This window comes from Mixophyes fleayi, chromosome 8 (genome assembly GCF_038048845.1).
Source record: "Mixophyes fleayi isolate aMixFle1 chromosome 8, aMixFle1.hap1, whole genome shotgun sequence".
Classification (NCBI taxonomy): domain Eukaryota; kingdom Metazoa; phylum Chordata; class Amphibia; order Anura; family Limnodynastidae; genus Mixophyes; species Mixophyes fleayi.
The window spans coordinates 45063279-45076080 of NC_134409.1; the positions used below are offsets into that span (position 1 = coordinate 45063279).

General features: G+C 41.8%; 1 protein-coding gene across 1 annotated transcript in view; it reads left to right on the forward strand.

The window, feature by feature from the left end:
• The first annotated feature begins 495 nt into the window (after positions 1–495).
• The window catches only part of LOC142099232 (dimethylaniline monooxygenase [N-oxide-forming] 2-like), a 46492-nt gene continuing 34185 nt past the window's right edge, over positions 496–12802 (forward strand). The window contains exons 1-2 of the mRNA XM_075182474.1: positions 496–561; positions 11098–11234. Coding sequence (XP_075038575.1) covers positions 11103–11234 — 132 coding nt within the window. The 5' untranslated portion in view covers positions 496–561; positions 11098–11102. The remainder of the gene's footprint in view (positions 562–11097; positions 11235–12802) is intronic.

Below are 12802 nucleotides of genomic sequence, written 5' to 3' on the forward strand. Positions count from 1 at the left end.
CACCCCTGACAAAAAAAGCCTCTCTTGTGGTTCAGTTTGTGTGAAAATTTTGGACTAATACCTCTATTTTCAGCAAATTTATCTAAAATTATGTTTAATGGTTTATAATGTACATTTGTTCAATTTAAATTTTTTCGTTTTTTTCTCAAAACATTATTTCAAAAAGTATATTTTGTTCAAAATCCCGAAACCTTATCCACCGAAATTCACAATTTCACAAAACATTTCTTCAAATGTCTTTAAATGATCTTGGTGATATAAATGTAATTTTTATTTATTTTCTAAAATAAAAATCTGTTATTTTCTATTTTATAAGTATCAAACTTTAATTTAGAATATTTAGTATATATTTATAAAAATCTTTAGAAAAATGTCATTGCAATTCCAGTACAAACTACAAGAAATGGTTAACCATTCTGATGACACATATAATAAGAATGACACAAGGTTCTCATATAAACATTACAATAGATAGTGTATCAGATTACTTATTAACATTAACATTACATGTGTTTCTGCAACTGAGGCATTCTCATTAAGAAACAGCGGGCTGATAATAAGGTATTGTACCAGAAAATCATTATATTTTTGTCTATGGGTTTTACAAGATTGTACATTGTGTGTACATACTGATAAAGTATTATATTCCTTTAGTTAGATAATGGTTCTGTGGTTAAATCAGAAGAAACTTTTCTTTTTGTCACCTGACAAAAAAACTATACTTTATAAATAGATATTATAAATATTAGTTTTCTTACTAATAAAACTAAGTAGAAGAATATTCTAAGGACAAAGTTGTTTATAAACATGCTGCCAACATTAGAGAACAAGTTTGATAGCTAAATATCTTGGATAATAATTTAGATATCTTAGTGTTTTCTTCTTCTTGCAGTGTAGTTTTAAATATATGTGTTGTGTATTACTACTTATAGTTCCATAGATAAACCATTAGTAAGTTTAAAGAAATCCAGTTCATTGCTAAATTCTATTAGTGAATTTGCCATCTCTATCTCAGGTGAAGGGATGGACTGGCAACCTATGCCTGATATATAATACAAAGAAGATCTTAATGACCAATATACAATACTGAGGACATAATGGTCTTTATACATAGTAAAGTGGGTATTTGTGTAATAATGGCACGTGTAAATATAATATTAGATACTCCCATTAACATGGTTGACTCCTTTGACAATCCTAGTAAGCTGCATTGGTGTGGAGTTTGCCAGGTGGAGTTCGTTCTCCAGGTCATGGTCTTGGGCTCTTCCTTTTCATGTTAAAGCAGGGGCGAATGCAGGATTTAGAAGGTGGGGTTCCCCCCCCACACCCCCCGAAAAAAAAAAAAATTGCGAGAGGGAGCTGCTGCGCATGCGCAGCAGCTCCATTTCGGCGAGTCTGAATTCTACAGCAGCTGCGGCGCTGTCAAGCAGCATCCGAGGCAGTGCTCTATTGTACTACAATACAGCACTGCCGCGAACGCTTCTTTGACAGCGCCGCGGCTGCTGTACAGTACCGTTGGTTCTCGGAGGGGGGCGTGCGCCACTGTAAAGAGTATAGGAGGCAGCTGATTGTGACTTCTCTTCCTGAGTGATGAAATGAAGCAGCCTCCAGGAGGCAGGTCAATAAATGTGCAGCTACATAGGTGGATGGCCCGCAAACACTGCTGATTTTATACAAAATGGGGCCCTGGGCATATATCATTGGGCCAATAAAATACAAAGAAGCGCAATAATAAAGTGTGGTCAGATAAGAATAAGTAGACAGATTTTATAAAGGCATTGGTTAACAAAATAAATGTTTAAAAATAGAGACAAGGTTGATATATGTGTATATATATCAGTTGTGTTTAAGACGATAAAATGGTATCACAATACAACATTAATACATGCAGGCAGATGTAAAATAGTAATGTTTAAAGCTCTTTTAGTGTATTAATGGTGTTGAGTTGAATAGCTTGGCACTTATCCAAGTATTACGGTAACAATAAAAGAATTCTTACCCTAAAATTTATCCTAACCCATCCCTCTCGGTAATCGGTACAGTGCTTTAAGGGGTCCTCTGCACAGTGAATGCTGGAGTCTATCCCATCTTTTTCCTGCTTTCCAAAAGACCTTCATACCATGTTTTCTTCCCATGTCTGCTCTCACATTATTAATGCCATTCTAACTACTTCAAATTATACTTGTGAAGGGATACTCTGTAGGCCATATTACAAATTGCAGTCAATACGTTCTGACCAGCTAGCTGGTGGGTACAGGCAACCAATACCAGAGGACCCCCCCTGAATATACAGGTGTTTAACACAGTCACATATTGGCAGACTCTAGTGCAGTGGCGTGGTGCAGTGCAATGAAATATTGGGCGCCAGGCCAGGCCAGTTCAAACAGAATAAAACTTTATTACAACTCCTCTTCTTCTCCAGCACAAAAGAGCATAACGGTTGCAGATAAAGGTTATATGACCACTTTAACCCCTCCAGCACACACTTTGCAGCAGTAAAATATATCTGACAGTTCACACACCCAATGGTATAGGAACAGTAGGAATGGTCCAAAGGTTCTCACACTATGCTCGTGCGCACCATACCTTATAGCCACACTGCTTTCATGCAGTAACCGCCCCTTAAGTATGGGGGTGCTTTCCAAGGGAGCTCCTACTGCTGCTGTACAGAGCAATTCCTCATTATCCAGGGACCACTCCTCATCTCTCCACTGAAGCTGCATTTAACTATCTTGGAGAACACTTTCAGAATATTTTATATTTGTTGCACATCCCATTTGTCAGAGATTTCTGCATCACTATTGAAAGAAAAAAAGGAAAAAAGAAGGTGACTAAAGGGGCACTCAAGATAATGGATGGATGTATATTAAAAGGTAAAAATATTTTTTATTAGTATTCATTAAAATTAGTAATAGGTCATCCTATACCCAAAAAGCTAGCGAAATATTAAAAAACAAAAATATATAAAATTGCAGATCAAACTGCAATGTAGCTCTGTGGTCAACAATTAAATATATGAATTCAGTATTGAATATAATATTAACACTAATGTAGGATTGTGCTGTTGCTTATTGTTGTCACTAATTAAAGCTCCATAACTTTCAGATCTTGAAGTATAGTATAAATCTCATAAATCACAAGGAATTATCTAATCTATCTAGCACATATAGACTGATTTGCTATCCATGAAATCTCGCACTGTTATGATTCCCATATTTATTACTATCCACTGCTGATATCTCAAATTGTAATTGCATATAATGGATCTAATCTGAATTAGCTGGTCTTGATTCAGTGAATCTGAAAATAGATCGAATCACTCGACAATAGTAGATAGAGTAATCTGAGTCTGATACAAATTGAAGACTCTAAAATGAAACGCTATGTTACTAAATGTAACTATCCCCGGACGTAGTATATCATTTAAATGGTAATGCAATTTTTCTAGATATGGGGAAGGTAACAAAAGCGTTACCTACATAGTGTTAAAATTCAGACACACAGAGCTAAAACGCCAACGCACGTTTCGCTTTTACAGCTTATTCAAGGCAAACCAGAGCCTTGTTCTAATGAGGTTTAAACAGTCAAATAGAATATATGCAATAAAAATTATCGGCGCTTCTCTAATGTAAGAACTTCCTGCTGCTGAATGAATATATTGTATGTAAATTTCAAAAGGTGATTCAGCGCACGGAGGACTCAAAACAAACAATATGACACATAGAAAAATGTTACAGCTCTATTGAGAGATAGTGGCAGAAAAAAGTTAGCGATCTTACCCTGCTCTTTCCCTACGAGGGTGAATGTCCTTCCCACGCTGGTATAATGGCGATGGTTCCCTCACTGTAGCAATGGTTCTTTAATAAACGATGTTTCCAAAAGAGTAGAAGAAGTTGATGCCGACACTATCCAGCTACAAATCCGGATCTGCCACTATCTCTCAATAGAGCTGTAACATTTTTCTATGTGTCATATTGTTTGTTTTGAGTCAAATAGAATATATCTGCATCCCCTCATCATAGTCACACACTCACTTGCTGACTCACAGTACTCCCCTAACTGCAGGGTCCAACCGTACTGTTACACATGGCACTTTGCCTCCAGCTTAGGACACATGAATCAATCTAACAGGGCATCTGACCATGAACTCTCACACCGGGTGCTGACACTTATCGGGACTCTAGCCAGGGGCAGTCTTTTCCCCCCTGCTATCGAACAAATGTGCTCCCGTGACAGCTGCCACTAACTCACCTCTATCCCGCATCTCTGGCTGATAATCATCCATGCCTCTCTCTTCCAGGCATGCTTCTGCAGCAGCTTCTCCTCCAAAGGCTCTACCTTTATGGCGGCCTTTATAGTGGGGGACTCTCCCCCTCTTGTCCACTGTCATACCAGTGCTGCACCTCTCCATGCTCTCTCTCATTCTGCATGGGTGCCACTTCTGGGGTACCCCTGAAGGTGGGGATCCCCTCTGCAACCCTATTCTTTACTATAGGGCTCTATTGCATAATTAAAGGCTCTTACCCTCTTGCTTACCAGCCCTCACAGGCTAATGTGGGGCTGTTGCTGCCCTTGATGGGCTCCATTCCCCATACAAGGGTTCATAACTGCCCTCACTGGGCTAGCATGTTTGCTTACAGGGGTGCTTACCACTTTTGCCTTCCTCCTTCCTCCCGGGTCCCAGCTAGAAGATGGCTCCCCTCTCTTGGTGCTTATCCCTGTTGGCCACGCCCCCTTTGGCCGTTGCCCATGCCCCCTTCAATGACACGACCACCTGTGTCATTAGGGGTGGAGCCTAATGGCAGCCTTTCTTATGTACTCTGTAATAAAAACAGGGAATGTTAGTTCAACATATTGCATTACATGTTAAACTGACCAACTTACTGTTACGAGCCGCGGCGGCTCTGGCCACCGCCGCGACTCACTTCCGGGAACTGCTCGGCGTTTCGGCCGTCGTCATGACGACCGGGGCGTCATTTCCTAGGCAACGGTCGGGACGCTCATTGCCCCCAGCGCCGCGCCCCGGCATCTAGGGCAGCCGGGTGCGTGCGCCCATCTTGGATAATTATAGCCCAGCTGGGATAGATATACCTGCGGTGCAGGAGAAGTTCTGATTAGAGGACATCTGTTTATAAGGCAGGAAGGGACAAGCCCTCCCTGCCGGTTATAGTTCCTCTTTGCTCAGACTAGCCTGCTGTGTTCTGTTGCTCTCTGATTATTCTGACTACTTTTGCTGACCCTTTCCTTGTTTACTGACTACGATTGATCGCATTTTAAAAAACAGCACAGAACTTGAGAGTAGTTCCAACCATATTCAAATCAAAACAGATCCCAAAATGCACTTTGATTTGAAACTGGGTGCATTTATGCTCTGCCTAAACGGTACTGCATAGACATGTACTGTGATAGCAAGTGGCATGCATATATATGTAGTTTTTAAAACAAAGACTATGCCATGTCAGTTGTCACTATCAGTTGGTACTTATGTAAGAAGAGCTGCCGTTAGGCTTCACCCCCTGATGACACGAGTGATCGTGTCATCGATGAGGGTGTAGCTAACAGTTGATTGGGTGTGGTTACCTGCGGACGGGGGCGTGGCTAACGAGGATACATACCGAGAGAGGGGAGCCATTTTTTAGCTGGGACCTGGGAGGGAAGAGGTAGTCCCAGGTCCCCGGCAAGAGAAAGGGGTAGAGGCGCAGCGGGTGCCACAAGGCACCAGGGGACATCCTAGAAAGCCTACTAGGGGCAGGAAACAGTCCAATAGCAGTAGAGTCCCACCTCTTGAGCACCCCTGTAAGGGGGACAATGTCCCCAGCAGTAAGAGCCCAGTTAGGGCAAGTAAAGAGACGCAAAGTTAAGGGTCCAGTGAGGGTATTAAAGAACCCCAGAGAGAGGGGAAGTGGGGGGATTCCCACCACCAGGAGATGCACCAGTGCAGGTGAGAGCATGAGAGGGTTCAGCCCTACATGAGAGTGACCCCTGGATGATAGTGGACAAAAGGGGGAGAGTCTCCCACTATAGAGGCCAGAAGAAAGGTAGAGTCTTTGGATGAGATGCTGCTGGAAAAGTGTGCCTGAAAGAGAAAGACATTTATGGATGGCAGTCAGAGACCCTGGATAGGGGTGAGTGCATAGCTGCAGCCACAGATAAAACTTTGTGTGATAGCAGGGAGTGAAGAGAGCAACTGGATATAGTTCGGAGGAGTGTCAGCAACCGGGAAGAGAGTTCATGGCCAGATACCCTGTGAGACTGAGTTATGGTTCCCTAAGCAGGAGGGAGAGTGCCATGTGAAGCAGTACAGTTGGACCCTGCAGTCAGGGGAGTACTGTGAGTCAGCGTGTGACTACGAGTATGTGATGGTGAAGGAGAAGTCCCTGACAACTGGGATATGTGACAAGTATAAAATAATCTGGAAGGGTTCCCGCAATTAGCTTAAGGCAGCTTCAGCAGAGGGATGAAGAGAGGTCTCTGAATAGCGGGGAATTACTCCATATAGTAGCAGCAGGAGCCCCCTTTGAAGTACCTGCCATACTTTGAGGGGACTTCGTTGTGTGACTGCAGCGTGGCTAAAAGTCGGAAAAGAGAGTCCCTGATAAAAAGGATGGTGTGCACAAGCGTAGTGCAAGAACTTCTGGACAATGCCTACTGTCTACTGTGAAAATGATTGGCTCTGGTGGTGCTGTGTAATGACTGTTCCTACAACATTGGGTGTGTGAACTGTCAGAAATATTTTATTGCTGCAAAGTGGGTGCTGGAGGAGTTGAACTGGTCTTATAACCTTTACCTGCAAGCATTATGATTTTGTGCTGGAGGAGAAGAGGAGTTGTAATAAAGTTTTTCCTGTTTTGAACCGAGATGGCCTGGCGCCCAATATTTCATTTGCAGTCCACTAGAGTATGCCCACATGTGACTGTGTTAAACACCTGTGTATTCAGGGGGGGGGTCCTCTGGTATTGGTTGCCCATATCCAGCAGCTAGCCGGGGCAGAAAGTACTGACTGTAATTGTAGCTATGGCCACCAGCCCAATCCTTTACACTTACACTTGCCCTGTAGCTGGTGCAAATGATACGGCTGAAACCAAGCGTACTTATGAGAAACCCAGGATTTGAATCGGCTGCATTTGCATAAAAATGCCCATACTGTACATTGCCTACCTTAGTCTGCCCCTTCCTTCCCCAAGTTCCGCCCCTCAAGTTGGTTGTCACTAATGTCATTCATTGTTCATACATGAATTACATGCAAATGCATTCATTGACGTAAGGTGCATTTCTGAGCATGCGCCTGCTATTTCACGCAAAATACGTAATGCTAATGGACGCATGTCCTTACATGAAACAGGCCCTGAATGTATAAAAAATTAATGAAAACTGCAGTGCAAGAGGGGTGTGACCATTGTGTAAACAAAAAGACAGTGGTCCTCTGCACTCACCAAATACATTATTAATGCTAGTCTAGATACTTCAAGCTATACACTGTATTAAAAACTGGGAATGTTAGGTCCACATATTACAATACATGTGCAATATATGAAACTAACTCTGCTCCCACATGTCTGCTCCCCAATGAACCCTCTTTTGCTCTATCTACTACTGTGTATTACAGAAGATTTCTGCTCTGCTCGACACATCAACCTTCTCTTAATTTGTTGACAGCACTAGTTACATTGTAAGTACAGCTTTGAGGTGTGAAGGGAGCTACTTGCAATCAGGACCAAGTTCTGGTTGCTCAGAACATTGAGACAATTCCCCCAAATGAGGACTGTCCAATCAGATTTGGGACCGTTTAGAGATATGCATATGTGTCCCCAACCTTACCCATCTCACACATTATACCACGCATACTCACCCAAAAATGCATCATTTCCCCTCAACTTTCCCCTTGTCATGCATCATGCTCTACAACCTTCCCACTCAAACCTCACAATGTTATTTAATTCCACCTCCCCCAGGGGCAAATGCAGGATTTGTAGAGGGGGTTTCTACACCACGCAGCCAGTGGGCGTGACCAGCATGCATGGGGGCGTGGCTATAATTTTAGACAGTGCTTGGCTGCTCTCCAACTCTTCCTATCCCCATAATATACATGGGGAATGCTCTCCCTTTTCAAGCAGAGTCATGTGAAGCGATGGCAGGGTTCAGCCACCTCAATTATACAGTGCCGCAGGCTTGGAGGGGGGTTTCCAAACACTAGGAAACCCCACTCGGTTTGCCTATGCTCCCCCTTGTCATATTTTAATCCCCTCTCTACGACCATCTCTTGCCTTGCTTTGGAATCTGATGGAGTAGGGAATCAGAGGGTTGCAGTTCATAGATGTTCACATGGTAGCTCATCCATGTGGAGGGAAGGAGACTGTGTACATGTCAGTAACTCCTGTGAATGAAGTCATTGCTGCTCTGCACAATTTTCTTCTGCACACATAGAGTTGCCGTGTGTGAGCAGCACTAAACAACAGCTCTTTTATCTCCTCTTCCACACCAAAGCAAGGTAATATCTGGTGGAGAAGAGCAGAGATAATTAAGCCTGGCCCAGGCAGTATAATATAGAAACAGCTCTGGGGCAAATGCCCCCAGTCAAACGGCTGGTGTTATTGAGGGCTTTGTAGGTAAAGGTAATACCACTTTCATACTGCCGCCCCTGCAATATCCCGGGTTTTTGAAGCCGGGTTTTTGCAGGGGCTCTGAGCGTCCCAGCTCAGAAACATCATTCATACTGCACCTCGGACCCGGGAATTTCCCGGGTTGACTCCATTCATACTGCACATGTCTGTGCCCTGGCAATTTGTGGAAGTCATCTCTCTCTCTCTCTCTCTCTCTCTCTCTCTCTCTTTTTCTGTGCAACCCGGGTTTTTCCATTCATAGTGCAGGCAACCCCTCGTTTGAGCTCGACCCGGGAAAGACCCGGGATTTTGGTGCAGTATGAATGGGGTATCAGTGTCATGTGCAAGCTAATCTTTGAGGAATATAAATCTGCAAATATGTGTTTGTGAATTAATTCCTAGAATAGTGTGACATGGTTCAGAGGAGCTGTTTAAATCAATGTGTTTATTTATGTTAAACGACCCATAGGGTGCTGGTAGATAACAGCCTAGATCTATGGTAGCCCATTTTATCATTTATGGCAGTTCGCAAACGTGAAAACCTCTGAAAATATCTCTTTCAGGACAGTGAAATATAACACCTCTCTGGGAAGTCTCAGACATGCCGACTGCAGAGACAGGGTTATATGTGAATGACAAATTCAAGCTGAATAGGGTCAGCAGAAAATATCATATAATTTTCTCCAATATCATACTTACCAGAGGCATGTGTGGTATGCAGATGAAGGGGAACTTATGACATGTTGTGTGGAGGTAAAATCATGTTTGTATGCCATACTGAGGCACAGTGCTGCGGGGAAAGGGTGTTTGGAGGGTAATTAAAATAATACATGCTTCCTCTGCTCCTTTTCTGACCAATCAGTACAGGGAAGAGAAAATGTGTTTTTTAATTTTAATCAGCAGCTTCTCCCATTGCTCCCATGCAAGAGCAGTGCAGTGAAGCAGGAGGTTATAATTGGGACACTACTGTTGGTCAGTGCCTCCCTTCCCAACTAACCTTCAACACCACGGGCTCTCTGAAGATGGCCCATCTGGCATTTAAAAACAGTCAGTCATCAACCAAACATCAGTCCCAGTGTGAATCTGGTCCTGCACATACACATGTCAAAGGCAGCCCTACACTTAGATACATATTTAATGAATGGTGCTGAACACCATATTAACTTAAATTTATTTTCCCCTATTAAATTATACTGTGTCCTGGTGATGGTGTCCTTTGGCACCAAAATGAGGGCCATAATAATATAAATTCCATTTATTATGATATGTAGCACTATATATTGTCTGAGTGGAGTTTTAAATGGCACTCCCAGTGAATGCACTAAGATCAATGATAGGTTTTCTGTTAGAATTTGGTTCCAGGCTCTGTCCAAGAGTGATTGAAAGTATAGAATGAATTCATACTTCCAAGAGAGCTTATGCTCTATGCTGGCCAGATAACCAAGACTCCAAAAAATTAAATCTACAGCAAAGCCTCTCTGGTAATGACTTCAAGGACCAGGCAGGTAAGGATGAAAACTAAAGTGCATGCAACTATAATCAAGAGCGACTAGCTTTAAGAACTATGTACAATGTTAAAAAACACAATTTATCAAATATACAGTATATATTATAATAAAACACAACATGAGCCCACTAGGATATCTTCACAGCCAGTTATTTTGTGTGCTGATAAATATTAACCAGGAATTTCACAGGTATAAAAAGGAGGAATGTTAAGTTATAATTAGAGATGAGCGGGCTCGGATTCCACTAATCCGAGCCCACCTGAACAGTGCGGATCCGAACGAGATCCGAGCACTGTTCGGATATTTCCGGCGGGCAAAAAAATGAAAACAAGGCTCTGTCATCCAAGTCTCGCATCGAATCTCGCGAGGGGTGGGAAGGAGGGCCCAGAACAGTTCCATCTTGTACCTCTTTTTTTGGCATTATGTGCTCAAGCTACCTCGGTGCAACCTTTTGGCCTAAAAACAATATTGTGAGGTGTTCAGAATAGACTGGAAATTAGTGGAAATGATTGTTATTGAATGTTATTGAGGTTAATAATAGCGTAGGAGTGGAAAAAAACCCCACAAAACTGGTTTTTAGCACTTTTTATGTTTTTTTCAAAATAAATCCGAATCCAAAACCTTAAATCAGAAACAAAACCTTTCGTCAGGTGTTTTGCGAAACAAATCCGAACCCAAAACCTCAAGCAAATCCGAATCCAAAACACAAAACACAAGACACCAAAAGTGGCCGGTGCACATCCCTAGTTATAATAGTGCCTTTCAGTTTTTAGATAAACATAAAAAAAAAATCATATTTAAATGTTTAAAGATTAGTTTCAATTTTATGGTTAGGACAACCTACTAACCCATAGTAGAAAGCGTACTATACAAAAGTCTATAAAAATAAAAAAAAGTGCAGATTCAAGCAGATGTCTGTAATGCAATTAAAATGCTAGGATTACATTAATTTCACAAATGTAGGTTAACGGTCTCTTTTAATGTTTCAGGGACTATGTCTAAGAGAGTGGCTATAATTGGTGCAGGGTGCAGTGGACTTACAGCTATCAAATGTTGCCTGGAAGATGGTCTGGAGCCCACATGTTTTGAAAGAAGTAATGACATTGGAGGCCTCTGGAAGTTTACAGTATGAATACATTATATTAATACTATTATTTATTAGCTAGAAATCAAAGTTAACACATATCTTATGTTATGCATGTTCTGATTTTGATTTCTTTTGGTTTTCTTTGATCCCGCTGTACAGCAATCAAATGAGGGTCAGCTGAATGAATGGATTGAAGCCTGGCCTACTGCTACCCCTATGCAATCTAGGTGGCTGCTTGGCGCGCCAACATTTTGTTTCTCAGATCACTTACTTAGTGTTTTTATTTTGTCTGCCTTCCCCCAGTGCTGAGCGCCATTCAGGGATTTACATTAAACATCCCTATCCTCACTGGCTGACAATGTAATAGAGAGGTGTCTGTTTAACAATTTAAATTAATTTGAGCATGTGCTGCGTGCAGTTCAGTCCTTCACTTCCACTTACTACCTTGTGCAGAGGAAGATAATGTCAGTTTCAATGCTGCTATGCTGGCAGCTGAGGCTAAGGCACTCTTATGTAAATAATTACACTTTTAGGATTAACAAGGCTATATAATTATATATATATATATATATATATATATAGTAGCAAGAAAAAGTATGTGAACCCTGTGGAATTACCTGGATTTCTGCATAAATTGGTTGGATTTTGTTTGTGTGTTCTTGTGACTCAGATCACATTCTTTGACCAATTTCTGCAGAAGTCCAGGTAATTCCAAAGGGTTCACATACTTTTTCTTGCCATTGTACGAATACTGATCCGCTAATTAGGAAGCTCGCTAATCGTGCCTCTCCTTTCTGGGCAATCAGTGTGAGGTATCTGTTAATTAGAGTCTATAAGGTTTGACAGAACAGAAGATGTGAATAAAATATGTTTATTGTATGTGCCAGAACAAAACATGAATATATGGGTCTATATGCAAGAGAGGGAACACTAAGCAAAATACAATGCGAAGGAATGTGCAAAAGATAATGAACATAACAGATACTTGCTGTGAATTACAAAAAGTAAGTTCAAAATTATAGTCACATGAGGAGTCCAGAGCATAAATCACTAGCCAGGAGGCAGTAAAGTAGTCCAAGGCAAAAAAGCATGCTTTAAATCCAACAGCAACGTATGAGCAAGCCAGGACCTTGGCCCGGGAAAAGACAGGATGATGCTTACTCCAGGCAGATTACACAGAATTATCCGCCAGGGAGTGTCAGACTCAGCCAGATTATATAGAGTTCTTGATTACAAGACCAGATGCAAAATTGTTGCAAGACCTTTAAATCCTGACCTGCTGGAATGTACACTGCAGGAAGGATCAAAGAATCCTGGCACTGACCTGCCAAATTGCACACCATGGTAAGTGCTGCGGAATGAATCACAGGAAACTGACCGAGTCACAAGAAATGCTGGGAGAGTTAATTGCTGGGGTAACAGTAATGACATGATCTTATTCAGTGTTTTAGGTGCTCCCAACATGTTGATTCTTTAGACAGCCACCTAGTTTGCATAGTGGTAGCGCCAGCCTTGTATAAGTTTCTAGCTTCCATTAGCTGAAATCGGGATAAATGATTTTCGGTGACTTGCAGAAATTAGAGCTTCATACAAATGTAACTATAAAA